Consider the following 14,422-nt stretch of genomic DNA (forward strand, 5'->3'; position numbering starts at 1 on the left):
ATGTTAAGTTGCATTGCGCATATGTCTTTATTCAACATCTTTCTGGTCTTATCTTATTTTTGGACCTTACTTCACACAGAGGCTTTACTCCCTTTAACCTTTTGAATTTTCTTTTTTAATCGATGAAAAAAATATATATACTTTTGGAAAATATTCTCATGCACCCCACAGAATCCCGGTGCCGCGCGCTTCACGTGACACTTGAATCATTGCTTCGTGTTATCAGTATTTCACTCGCGTCGCCCCACCCAGCTGAAGGCGCTCTAGTCTGTAGGTCCAGGAAAAAAACCCTCCTCCCCGACGGGAAAATCATAAACAGCAGATCAGATTTAGATCAGGAGGAAAGACGGGATATTATCAAATAGGCGCTGGCTGATGATTCATTGTGTGCAAGTATCCGCTGGATGTATGTGAAGCGTGTGGATGCTGCACGGTTAGTCCTGACTGACTCCCGGAGATGCTGTGGACAGGCCGAACCTGTTTAACATCCGCTTGCTTATTGGATGGAGCAAAGAAAGATAGACAATAAATCAGAATAAGAGATCAACAGGCCAGTTGTATTCGGTCTGAGAGCAGGAGTCCGAGGAAGAGGGGCAGCGGCATGTTCTGAGCGGAGAGCCGACGAGCGGCGGCAGCAGGCGGGATGAAGGCTCCGAGAAGACCGAGGCAGACGCGCCTCCTCCGGCGTTTCTGCGTCTGTGGAGTCGGTCTGTTCGCAGCCGCCTGGATCTTTCACTTCTGTGATGTTACAGGTGCGTATAAAGACTCTGATTTAAAGTTGTCTTAACCACTCCTATACTTTCATTATTTGCTATAACAAATCAAATTGCAGTATTAAGGCAAATGTCACGTCGTACAGATTATTTTAGCGGGATACTAGTAAAGAAACACATTAAAGTTACATAAAAGGTTATGTTGAATTTATATCCTCAAATAGCTTAACTGTATTCATATGTGAATTACTCTTTTTAGACTACCATAGACCAACTGTGGATCACAGCAGCTCCTTATTCAAGAGGGAGCTCATCCAGCAAAAAGAAGACAACCAGACTGGGGGTGCTTCTAGATCTGGTGAGGTGCTTTACCACGTGTTTGTGTCTTTCACATACACTCTGTTTATAGACGTGCATGATGCGCCAACAGGAACATTATCTTTACAAAACTTTAAAAGTCTAATTGCATCAGTGTGTTGAGCTAGAATGAGCTCAGGTTTGGATAACCTGTGTACAGTCACCGTGACCTTCTGAGCCCTTGTGTGTTTATGGCAGTCAAAGTGTGCAATCTTCGTTTATCTCCTTAAATCAAGAACTATTTCCTCTTGTGCATTCCTTTACTCCTCTGGTCCACCTTTCATTTCTTTAAATTTAGTACATATATATGTTTTAAAAACAGTTAGGTCTTTGATGGTTGCTAGGAAACTGAGTTTGTGGTTTGATATAGTGTGCATCTGGAGCTGTTCAAAGTGCCCGCTTGTGGTATTGACCCACTGATTAGTAACCTCTCATCAGCCGCTCTACCATTGCTTATGCATGCTTGGATCTGTGTGGCTGCTTGAGATTTTTACAGAACACACTGAGCTGTATTCAGTCAGAATGAAGTTCCTGCCTCACGGAAATATAGTGCAGATCAACTTAAAAGCTTTGTTCAAACTATCATATTTCTATTTTTAAGAGCATCATGTGGTTTCTGATGCTAAAAATATACAGTTTGATCATGATCTGAATTAAACCAACATCACGCCATTTCTGCCTCTTAGGTGTGATTTGTGTTTGCCTCTAACTGCACATTGATATCTCTTTCACTTTTAAAAGCGGTTTAAAAAATCTGACGTACAGTTAAATCAGAAAACCTTGAGGGGAAGTCACTTGGGAGGCTGCTTTTCAGATTATTGTTGTGTCTGTATCATGAAAAAAAGCTTTTTAAATGTTGCAGTGAGCTGTGGTATTTATGAGCTTATGTGCAAGACAGTGCAGCCAAGCAAAGCAATCGCTTTCTGCTGGGAGGAGAAAGGCTGTGACGCATGGTGACGCTCAGCCAAATTAGATGCCTCTGAACTTCAATATAATTGGAATTGCTTTTAGAAGAACTGACAAAGAAAGTCAATAAAAAACTTGTTTTTGGATGGCGTGAGGGATAGTGTGAAGTCATAAGAGGAGCATGGAAAATACAGCTGTAATGCAATTGGACTCCTGGTTGTGTGACTTTAAACTCAAGCTGTGTCTAGACAAGATACAGGATACATTCAACAAACTGAGATACGCCAATTCTAGATCTGACACATGCAAGGATAAATGCCCGCAGGTTCAGGGTGGAGCTGAGTTATAATTCTAATCACAGCCTTCATTTAACCACCTACCTGCGGCTCTTCTCTGAACTCCAAGGGAACAAATCCTCCTTTAAAGAAAGTGTGTTAAAGTCACTGTGAGTTAATTTTGAGACATGACAGAAAATAATCTTCAGATATCAGAAGATAAAAGTGCAGGTTTTAGGGAGTCGTGTTTAAAATGTAATGTATTAGAATACTTGGTAACTGGTTTTTGTTGTCCAACACTGTTTCCTAATTCCACATGTCATTAGATTACACTCTATCCATCTTTTCCCAAGCTATCAGTGAGTTTCCTGAAGACGTCTTTACTGTGGATCAAAGGAGACAGGGTGCAGTCCTCCTTCATGTTCTCTGTGTGAGTATCACATCTGTCTGAAAGCCTGCGTTTGACATAATAAAATGCTGTATTTTCTCTTATTTTCATCTTAAACCAAATCTTCAGTAATGCGTTTGCTGTATTTCTCAGGCTATCTACATGTTTCACGCACTGGCCATTGTCTGTGATGTTTACTTTGTGCCATCACTGGAAAAAGTGTCAGAGGTACGATGCAGAAATCTATAATGGCTGAAAGTAAAGTAATACTTGATAGTTTCCCATTCTACTCTAGGTATTAAGTAAAAAAAAAACCTTTAAAGGGTAAGAAGCGAGTGTATTTTCTTTACTGGCTGTAATTCATCTCTAAAGACATGAAACATTAGTGTGTTAGTCTATCAGAACTCTCTGTTTAAGCCTTGTGGTATTAAATTATAAACTAGTGTTCATGTTCATTGGACAAATGTAACCTTAGTTGATGTTTTTCTAGTAGTTTTTGGACAGCAGTAGAGGTCTTTGGCTACGGCAGGCTCTGGATAAACACACCGTATTTATTAGGATCAATCCTGTGACAGAAGAATACCAAATATGACCATCCTCATCCTTAAGCCTGTTTAATCTCCCCTCTCCATCCACTAGAACCTTCAGCTCAGTCAGGATGTTGCCGGGGCAACCTTCATGGCAGCTGGGAGCTCCGCCCCTGAGCTCTTCACTTCTTTGATTGGTCAGTATCCCAGTCAGTCATTCCCTCCAGCTGGTTAGATCAATATTTCTGCCATCAGTGCTCCAATTAGAGGCAATCGGAGAGACAATGTCTAATCAGGACAGAGAAAAGTGCACATAGGGAGCTAGCAGTGATTAATTTTAGGCATTTATCATTAATCATAGATGTCAAGAAGACAACATTTATTTTTGCTTGATGGTTTATCATGTCACTGTGGGGCAGGTTTTTTTTTTAATCATTAACAGTGTTTCAGTAAATAAACTTTCACTTTTTTTAAATAAGATTAAAAAAAATTAAATAAAATTAAATAAAACCTTTATTTTATATTTTGGAGTTTATGTTCTGATTTTTCCTGCTATTCCAGAGTCTATAGTTCTATGTTTACTTAACTGTTTTCCTAGTGGAGGGTTGTGTTTGTCCGTGTATTTTGTTTTCAGCTCATTATTCCAGCCTCCCCCTGTGTTGTGTTTTTATTTTTTAGTGTGAGCTTTCATATCTCTGTGTTTAGTTGGGTGCTGTTGTTATTTTTACTTTGTTAGTTAGTTGTCTCTTGTGTCTTGTTTTGAGTTTCACTCACTCCCTCTTTGAGTAAACAGTCCTGTCTCCATTGTAGCCTCTGTCAGATACTCTGTGTGTTCACTGAGTTAGTCTCTGTGTTTTTAAGCTGTGCTTGTCATCCCCAGCTCTGTTTCTTTGTTGCCTTTTTCTGGGACTTTCACTCTAAGCTTATTGATAAGTACGTTAATCTGAGGCCAGGTCGGTGCATTAAGCTCAGACATGTCAAAAATTCAACCAGTTCAAAGGAATAAACGTTTCCAAGGTGAATATATTATAAGATAAGATGTACGTTATTTATCCCAGATATGGGAAATTCTTTTGTTACAGTTAAAAAATTACGTTAAACACAAACAAGCATATACAGCAGGTCAGTAAGTGTAACTGCTTATATAATAATGTTGCCCATACACTGTGACACTACAGTACAATAATTAAATACATCACTTCTACATTTTGCCTTTTAGCATTATTTTCTTCTTCTTTTGCACAGATAAAACATATCAGATATAACTGTCTTGTATCAGGTATTGCAGCATCACTGTAGCACGAGCCATTGTTATTGTTAGCAGTATATTGTGATATTATTGTATTGTGACTCTGATCCTTTATTGAGACTAACTACTAACTACTTTTTTCTGCTTTTTCTGAAACAAATGTTGACCTACAGTTTATAAAAATGAAAGCCTTACTTCTAAATCAATGTTGCCTTTGGAAATGTCCTCAAAAACGGCCTCTGATACAATATATTTTAATCTTGAAAGAAAAAAGTCTTGCTTTGACTTTAGTTGACTTTAGGCAATAAGTCGGTAAATATTACAAAACATGAAAGACATCAGGCCAGCCCCTCTGGGTGTCAACTGACAGATGAATTACTGTGTTTATCTTCTGTTGAGAAACTCTTAATTTGTACACTGTTGCAGATAAAACACGTGTGCATGATTTCAGTTTGATCTTTCTTCTTCTGGACTTAGCCGTGTTTATCACAAAGGGTGACGTGGGCGTGGGAACTATTGTGGGATCAGCTGTCTTTAACATCCTGGTTATCATCGGCATCTGTGGCATCTTTGCAGGACAGGTACGCACACTACAGAGCACCCCTTGCTGCCTGACGGAGTCTTCACAGTGTTTCATGTTTCCTTTCTCTCTGCAGCCCATTGCTCTGAGCTGGTGGCCTCTGTTCCGTGATGCTGTTTTCTACATCCTCTCCATAGTGGTGCTTATTCTGGTGAGAAATCTCTACAGTACAAAACTCAGTACTGATGAAAAGTCCTGAAATCCTTTTGAACTGCCTTGAAGATATCAAAGCTTGGATGGCTTTGAACTTTTTGAGTTTCAATGAGAGTAAAACGGAGGTGATTGTATTTAGACCTAATAATATTTCATGCAGCCCGCTCGTAAATTTTGGTTTTCTAGGGTCTTATATCAAGCAGCGTGTGACAAACCTGGGAGTCATTATGGACTCAGATTTTAAATTGGACAAACATATTAGTTTGGTGTTGCGAAAAAGCTTTTTCCAGCTGAGGCAAATAGCTAAGCTGAAGCCAGTTTTGTCAAGACGTGACATGGAGAAGGTAATACGTGCCTTTATTTCAACACGGCTTGACTACTGTGATGAACTGTTTTTTGGAGTCAGCCAACGATCTCTTGCTCGTCTTCAGCTCATTCAAAATGCTGCTGCCCGCCTCTTAACTGGTACCCACAGCTATGAACATGTAACACCTATCCTGTCTTCTCTTCATTGGCTTCCTGTTCATCACAGAATTAATTTCAAAGTCCTAACACTGGTTTTTAAATGCCTTAATGGTCTTGCTCCCCCATACCTTTCCGAGTTACTTCAGCCTTATATTCCTTCACGGACCCTCAGATCAGCTGACCAGCTGCTGCTGGTTGTCCCAAAATCAAGGCTTAAACGTAGAGGAGAACGAGCCTTTTCAGTTATGGCCCCAAAACTTTGGAATACGCTGCCTTTAAATATTAGACAGGCATCTTCGTTTCCTATTTTTAAAATGCTTTTGAAAACACACCTTTTTTCGATAGCGTTCAGACTGGCTTGAGTTGATATGGTTTTTATGTGTTTTATTATGTTTTATGTGAGTGTCAGTGGTTGTACCTTGTGTTTTACCCTGTGTTTCTGTGCAGCACTTTGGGCAAACGTTTTGTTTTTAAACGTGCTATATAAATAAACTGGATTTGGATTTTGAAATACTCACCGTTATATGTAACATTATTCCTACAATTGAAAGGAAGCACCTTTTAGTGCAAGAATAAAAGCAAATGAAAGATGACTCTAATGTTAAACTGGTGCATCTAAAGTATATATTTTAATTGATAAATCAAGTAGGATACAAAGTCACGGCTCATACTCTGGTACACTGGTAATTCTCCATATAACGTGTGTTTTTATCGGTACTTTAGCAGCCCTACATTTGCTGCACATCTGCAAGCCCTTTTGCAACCCGCCTCTACTCCAGCTCCACCTTTCAAAATCTGTAGATCAGATTTTCATGTGTGCACAGTGAAGGGCGCCAAATAATTTTTTTTTTTAGTTGTCTGATTTAACTACTATATAAAGTATAGGGCTAACAGTATAGGAAAAACTACACACCTCCTGTATTATTACAGGACATTAATATTGGGGTTTTTTGGCCAGTTTTTATTATTTCTCATTCTTTATAAAACAATCTTTTGCATGCCTATACTGCAACTTCTCGCAGTGAGTTATGGTTTAAATATATTTCTAAAAAACTAATTGAAGTTGGCATTAAAGTTTCCTTCTTTTTTTTTTGCAGGTGATCTATGATGAAAAAGTCCTGTGGTAAGACTGTGGTAAACGTTTTTTGCAGCCAGTGTGCGTTGGATGATTGTGTGGGTATTTGTGAATCTGTGGTGGTATTTGTGTGCATGTTTCAGGTGGGAGACCATCATCCTGATCTCTATGTATGGACTCTATATAATCATCATGAAGTGAGTCTTTGCTTCTGCTCATATTTCCAACCTAAAGCCACAACATGTTTTATACGTACCACAGGCAGCATCTTCATGTGTTGTGCTTTGTGAAGGTTTAACAGATCTCTGTGCTGCTTGGTGGAGAGACACTGCAGCAGGGCAGGTCAGCCGTGTCTGAGCGGTCTGCGACGGACGACTGCTGTCGGAAACGCCGGAGACGGCGACAATGACATGGTGCCGCTGAAACCAGGTGAAAAGGGTCGTGTTTGTACATGTGCTTGTACATCCAAAACAGGAAAAAGTTTGCCAAGCCTCTGAGCAGCATCCAGCAGACCTAGTGACACAGTTTAAGCTGTCAGTATAAGGTTCTTGTGTTCCCCTGGGGATTTCCAACAGGCTGAAATAGAACTAGACCATTTTGACGAACAAAAGTTATTCTCTACGTAACACTGTGTCCTTTTTGTCCTCCCCTCTTCTTTTATCTCCCACTAAACATTTTTCTGCTTTTCTTCCTTCTGTCTCCAAGACTCATGTGTGGTGGCCGGTCAGGATTCAGGGGTCGTGATGGTGGATGAGCTACTGAACTCGCACCCCCATCAACTCACTCTGTCAGAGGCAAGCCTCCGTCTTCTCATCACCCCGCATTTCCCCCCCTTCACCTGCCTGCGCATGGCAGGACGCATGGTCATCAGCGAGGTACACTGCACATGCTCACACTCATTGCATAACATCAAGCTGCCCTGGCTTTTTCGGCCGGCTTGGTGGTATTTTGGTGGGCGATCGTGGCTCAAGAGTTGGGAGTTCGCCTTGTAATCGGAAGGTTCCCGGTTCGAGCCCCGGCTTGGACAGTCTCGGTCGTTGTGTCCTTGGGCAAGACACTTCACCCGTTGCCTACTGATGGTGGTCAGAGGGCCTGGTGGCGCCAGTGTCCGGCAGCCTCGCCTCTGTCAGTGCGCCCCAGGGTGGCTGTGGCTACAATGTAGCTGCCATCACCAGTGTGTAAATGGGTGGATGACTGGATATGTAAAGCGCTTTGGGGTCCTTAGCGACTAGTGTTATACCATCTATGCAAATACAGACCATTTACCATTTTAATTTAGATTTAAATATAAACACTTCAATTCAGTGGTTTTCTTTTCTTTTTCTTGAAACCTAGAACTAGTTAGGGAGAAGTACACAGCATCAGCAGGAACCCAAAGCTGTGGTACTGGAATAAGAAGACACTAAATTGGTGCATCTATAGCAGACAAACTGGCAAACGGGGAGATGTGTACTGGCATATCAAACAACATCCTGTTTGCCATTGTTACACAGATGCCATCTAATAAGCCCACAAAGAAATCACACCAACACAGAGTGCAGCCTAATGCATAATATTAGCCCAGACACAAAAGCAGACAAGACCCCAATCTCCCAATCTGCTTCCTCACTCTCTCAGCTTTCTCTCTGTGATTGCCATTTCCAGCATCAAATTAAAGCACACCTGCCAATGCTATGCCTGCTCTCTCCATGCCACCCCCACCCCCACCAAAATAAAGCTTTCTAAATCCCCTCTGGTGAATGTGAAGACTTGTCTAGCTGCATAATCACTCTTCCTGCCAGTTCAAATAATCTTAACTACCTTCATTTCCATAACCCTGCTGCAGTGTTTCTCATGTGTTTCTGTTTTCTCCTGAATAAAGTTCTTTCTTTTTTTAAATTTCTCCTGACTTCCCTCACCAATCACCCACAGAGGCAAAGGCTGATTCGGGCTCGGGTTGGCCCAGAGGAAGGGGCAGCTTCAGGGGAGGAAGGTTCGGGAGCCAGTGGGCCTTGGGGGAGAGAGAATGGGACGGCACCTGAGGGAGAGAGACAGCCACCAGAGGGAGAGTTGGAAAGGGGTAAAGAGACAGTAGGGGAGACATGTGGGGGAGGACAGCCCAAGGAGCAAGAGGAAGAGGAGGAGGAGCAAGAGGACCAAGATGAAGAGAATGTTCCTTTCAAACCGTTTGTCCTGCCAGGTAAGAGCCGGCCTCACAGAAAGGCCGACTGGGATTTTGTTTTAATACTTGGATGTGTTTCACATCATTATGCTATAAAGGAAATCATTTTAGATGTGAGTTTATCCGCCTAACGTTAGATTGAATCTCAGGTATTGCATATGTTCAATACACAGTCAAATATATGCACCACCACCACACACCATCTTCACGGCAATTCACATCCAGCCGCAAAACAAGATTCCTCTTAAAAGTTCAATATATCTAAAAATTTAGGCCAAACTTGGTCCTGACACAGAAGTCAACTTTTTTGCTAAAAAAAACATGTCTATAGGGTAGGACTGAACTACGACACTTGAGCTAGTCAGTCTTATCAAACATGTCTTTTGGAAAAGCAAGAGACAAAACTTACTCTCAAAGTATCTGAAATGCACATGTAGGCCATACTGCGTCAAAGAAATACTAAAAAACACACACTTTTTGCTTTTCGCAATAACTAGAGTTTTACCCACTATGATGTTAATATTCATTACATATTTAAAACTCAGGAAACACAGAAAAAGATTAATCCTGAAGCTCGATCATGTACCTGGCCACAGGATGCCATTTTTTGCCATCCACAGCCAATTAAATCTTCCTCTCCACAGAAAATGCAGAGATGAGAGACTGTGTCGATCTTCTAAAAGGCTTTTTCTGTCGTTGGAATCAGCCAGAACTTCCTGCTTTGATAAATAATAATATAATTATTCATCAAGGCACTGTAGAGATAATCCTTTACAGTATTTGATAGCTGATGGAGTTAGTTAAAAGGAGAAGTCGCGGACACATCCAGGCTGTGCCAGTGAATAATTTAAGGGTTCAGATTAAACTGTAAGGACGCCTCTGGGCAAACTGGTGGGCGTGTGTGTGTTTCACCTTGTTTGTGCATTTCTGAGTGTTTTCATCATGTTCTCAGATGGGTGGTGTGTGCGTCTGAAGTGGCTGCTCTCCTGGCCTGTGAGCGTCCTGCTTTACTGCACCATCCCTGACTGTAACCTGCCGCGGTGGGAGCGCTGGTACCTGCTCACCTTCCTGTCCTCCACACTCTGGATAGCCTTCTTCTCCTACCTCATGGTCTGGATGGTATGATGCACATTCACACACACACACATTTGGTTTAAACACACACGTACACACACAGGCGCATGACCATTTTTCCTCTCTTAAGGTGACAATAATCAGCTATACATTTGGAATCCCAGATGTGATCATGGGCATCACTTTCCTGGCTGCTGGCACGAGTGTCCCTGACTGCATGGCCAGTCTCATTGTCGCCCGACAAGGTGTGTATTTGTGTGTTTAATATTTAATGAAGGAAAGGAAAATGAAGATGTGAACATATGATGTTGTTATGCTGCAGGGATGGGCGACATGGCTGTGTCCAACTCCATTGGCAGTAATATCTTTGATGTGCTGCTGGGTCTGGGCTTTCCCTGGGCGCTGAGGACTCTTATAGTCAGCTATGGATCAGTGGTAACACCAGCTGTTCTCTGTACCTCAGTTTCAGTTTTACTTTTGATATGTAAGCTAGCATAGCTTCAATATTACCATGAAATGTGTTTGACGAGACAAAAAAAAAGTCGCTCGGCACCTGAAGAAAACTTTTGTAAGTACCTTACATGATATTCAAGGCACCTTTAAAACTTACATTTGTAATTGGACAATATTTATAGAACTACTGAATTACTCTTTCATTGTTAACTACCATTTCTTTTGATTTGTAACTGATTTGTAATGAAGAAGTAATTCAAAGCTGCTATAACTAGTATTTGAAGGTTACATCAGTGTTAAAATGTGAAGATTATGCTCATCCAGATCACTGTTCAGCTCTGCAGTCTTATTGTTTTGATTCACTGTTACTTCTCTCAAAACACTGTCTTTAGCGGTGAAAGCAGCTGTCGCTACAGCCCTCTGTAAACTGTTTGTTGAGGACCAGTAGCAGACACACACAGCTAATGTGTGTGTAAGGCAATGCACCAGAACCAGATATTTATTCAAGGAGTTGCAAGAGACCAAAAACTTTTTTCTGAGGTCATGGGCTCTCTTCATCCTTTCTTTAAGCTTTGTTCTGATTGGATGCTCCTCACAAACAAAAGGTTTGAACAGCAGGTAGGCGGGGTTCCTGTGCTTGTGCTTGTGCCAGAGTTCTCTGAAACTACCAATTGTAAAGGATCTCTCGTGGCATCATACATTGTGTTTTTGTTTTATTTAATTGCAGTCTGAAGCCTGAGTGTTTAGCTCACAGGGATTACCTGTACAGGTGCTGATCTCTTTATTTGAAATGCTGTCCACTGGAATGGTAAATAAATGACAGGGAGAAAGAAAAATCATACAAAATCCCTTTTAAACAGTGTGAGTTTTTTTCATTTAAAAATGAAAAAAAAAAAGCCCCAAAATTAAAAATCATTGGCCAAAACCAAAATTTGACTGTGAACATGTTGCAAGTGTTTTAAAACAGCGCGTTACACACTTCACATTGTGTGTCCTGTCAGGTGACGATAAACAGCAAAGGCCTGGTGTACTCAGTGATTCTGCTTCTGGCCTCAGTCACGCTTACTGTGAGTAGCTCCTGATGTTATAAAGCACAGATCAAATAGTGAGATTGTGTACAAAAACAAACAGACCACCCATCACTGTCTGAGACCATTTTCACTAACATATTTCGTGATTACACAACAAAACAAAAAGCACTTATTTAATTTTTCCCCGTGTGCCTCTTTCTGTCCGTAACTCCTCAGGTCCTCTGTGTCCATATGAACCACTGGAGGCTGGACCGCAGGCTGGGAGTCTGCCTCCTGCTGCTGTACGCTGTCTTCCTGCTCTGCTCCGTCGGTTTCGAACAGCTTTAGACGACACTCCCGTTACACGCAAACAAACGGCCCTCCTCCCCTGCTGCCATTATTAATGAAAAACGTACGGAGAGATGATTTATGGTTTCATTTCAAAGTGGCTTTCCACAATAGATAGTCGTTACTATGACACCGGCTGCCTACAAGCGAAATTGTTTACCTTTGATAAATGAGTCTTTTACAGAGTTTTGTACTGTAGCACTTCCAACCCGATGATAATGCACTGTCTCACAAGAAATTTATAAAATATGGAATTTGTATTCTGAAACCTAAAATATTATATAAGAACCCCAAAGTGTGTTAGTTTACTTATTATTACTGCCACAAGTAACCTCAACGAGCAGATGATTTCACATGTAAGTGTATATGGTTGCTTCTCGGTTTGTCCACTTATTTCATGTAAAGTTTTGTGTTTTCATCACGCCTTTGTATCTGTAGCTGTAAAAATAGCATAGCATGGCTAATCACGCTCCAGATATTTGCACTAAGCCACTGTTGTCTTGGCTTTGTATACAATGTAGGCCCCCCTCCCCCCTGCTAAAAGCTTCTCAACACAAAGGTTGTTTTAATTTTTCCTGAAACAACAATGAATATATTCTGCAAGATATTTATAAATGTCTGTCTGGAGAGAGTCCTGAAGTGTATGTCTTTGAGTTACGAGTGCAATAAAAATCTTTGTTCTGTGATGTTTGTCTTCTGAGGCTCGAAATTCTTAATCACACTTTTAATATGTAACGGCACTGTGACATTTGTTGCGAAAAAGATTAAAACATCTCAGAAGAGTTAAACCAAAGAGGACTAAATTTAAACTTGTTTTGAATGGACCCGAAGAAGCGGGAAAACCTACAGTAGTTCTCAGACATTTTCTGGCATTTCTCCACACCTTAATTTTTACAAATCATTCATTTCTATTAATTTACCCAGCTCTTGATCGGTGCAACATCATCAGCAAACTTTGGTTGTTTATTTTTCCTAATACTTTTATTCACCAAGATGGCAAACAGGCCAGATGGGCCACAGCCATGGTCAAAGGTGGAGGCTGAAATTGGTTTTTGGGACATGGAAACTAATTTAACTTTGTCCTGTCAGCAGTTTACCTGCTAAAGCAGATGACAGAAGTGATGTATGTAAACGCTGTTGCTACTTTAACAAAGTGGCGCTCTCGTTTTAGAATGGAAGCTAGGTTAAAAACAGTCAGGGGTGTTTACCTGCTGCAGTTCAGCACCATGGACAGTTCCACAACCGTCGGCTAATTTTAATGATAGGGAAAATGCTAATTATATGCAATATGATTTCAATAAAGAAAAAGGTAAAGAAGCAGTGTTATGGAGGTTTGTGACAGCATGCATAAGCTCAAATGCACTGAACAGGCAAACATCCAGTCTGACTTTGCTACTTCAGATTTGTCACCTGCAAATCCATGATGTTATTCTCCCGTTTGATAACATCTAAAAGGTGCTCTACTGGATTGCGATTGTAATGAGTGGTTGAGTTATTGCTGGCTTCCTATCACATTGAAGCAGTCTCCTCTGACCTCAGACATCAACAAGGCATTTTCTCCAGAGAATATGCTCAGCCTGGTCTTTTTGCAGTGCTTTTTAAGATTATTCTTTGGAAACCCAAGAGATGGTTGTGTGGGAAAATCCCAGTACATTTGGTGCCACATTCACAATCACTGGAATTGTCTTTTCCAAGTGGCACTGACCTGTCTAAATTCAGTGAGTTGCTGCCATTTGGTTAAGTAAGCAGATCATTTTGTTAACAAGCAGTTGAATAGTCGTCCATAATCATAATTAAGGAAGGAATAATTCAGGAAAAGACAAAAATGAAATAACAATGAACACATTATTAAAGGTGATATTTTTCATTCAGGCTAAATTGGCTTCAATACCAAAGAAATGTAAAAATAAAAATAGTACAACAAAGTACATCATTATACAAATACTCATAATGGAGGTTTGACATATCAGAATAATCAAATAAATCCAAACATGTCACAGTCATAAAAAAAATAGAAAAAGGCAAATACAGTACAGAGAATGCATTAGGAGCTAGATATTGAAGTGTTTGCTATGCTGTAGAGTTTACAAAATTCTACTAGAAAACTCCCAATACCAATGGAATATCAGATAATACAAAATGAAAAAATAAAATAAAATACAAACAATACAATGTCAACAACAACAAAAAAAATAAAGAGTGTGACATGAGAGTGTGTGTGCGTTCATACGGGTGCAATTTGCATGCAAATCTGCCTCAGTGTGACAAATGATGAAAGCAGCTACAGTTTGTGAATGAGTGTGTGCCACTGAATCAACAGAAATGGAGTGTGAAAGGATGATGTCACTGCTAGATGAAGTTTACAAAGCAAGCAAAATAACAGCTGTGAGAACAGGATGCTACTTTATCCTAATTAGTTTCATGTTTCTGACGTCCCGGCAAAATCAGGTTTTCTGTCTGATGGAGAAAGATGAAAAAAAAGGGGAAAAAGGGCTTTTGTTTGATGAGCTCAGCCTACAGCATATGGTCTTTATGTAGTGTTTGGTTGAAGTAATGGAGTGGAGGTGAAAGGTAGCAAATACAAAAACTTTTGTGCAGACTCAAATGAGCGAGTGATGAGCTGCTGTCGTGTGATGGCGGACCTTGGCACTGACCGGGTCCCTCTCTGGAAACTTCCTCAAAGGATAA

The 14,422-nt window shown here is 40.6% G+C and overlaps 1 protein-coding gene across 2 annotated transcripts; it reads left to right on the plus strand.

The window, feature by feature from the left end:
* Positions 1–193: 193 nt before the first annotated feature.
* LOC309719351 (sodium/potassium/calcium exchanger 3-like) lies at positions 194–12,420 on the plus strand. 2 transcript variants are annotated; one of them, XM_082555403.1, is made up of 17 exons: positions 194–752; positions 973–1,071; positions 2,605–2,681; positions 2,793–2,867; positions 3,279–3,363; positions 4,893–4,996; positions 5,072–5,146; positions 6,711–6,736; positions 6,832–6,885; positions 6,981–7,117; positions 7,394–7,563; positions 8,600–8,867; positions 9,802–9,968; positions 10,054–10,168; positions 10,246–10,358; positions 11,378–11,443; positions 11,624–12,420. In XM_082555403.1, exons 1-17 carry the CDS (start codon positions 644–646, stop codon positions 11,732–11,734), a joined length of 1,851 nt encoding a protein of 616 aa, XP_082411529.1. In that variant the 5' UTR covers positions 194–643; the 3' UTR covers positions 11,735–12,420. The 2 variants fall into 2 exon arrangements, with proteins under 2 accessions (XP_082411529.1, XP_082411530.1); XM_082555404.1 differs by having other exon boundaries at positions 202–752; positions 7,394–7,482.
* Positions 12,421–14,422: the final 2,002 nt, after the last annotated feature.

Source organism: Aulonocara stuartgranti (assembly GCF_965226115.1).
Source record: "Aulonocara stuartgranti genome assembly, chromosome: 2".
In the NCBI taxonomy this organism is placed as follows: domain Eukaryota; kingdom Metazoa; phylum Chordata; class Actinopteri; order Cichliformes; family Cichlidae; genus Aulonocara; species Aulonocara stuartgranti.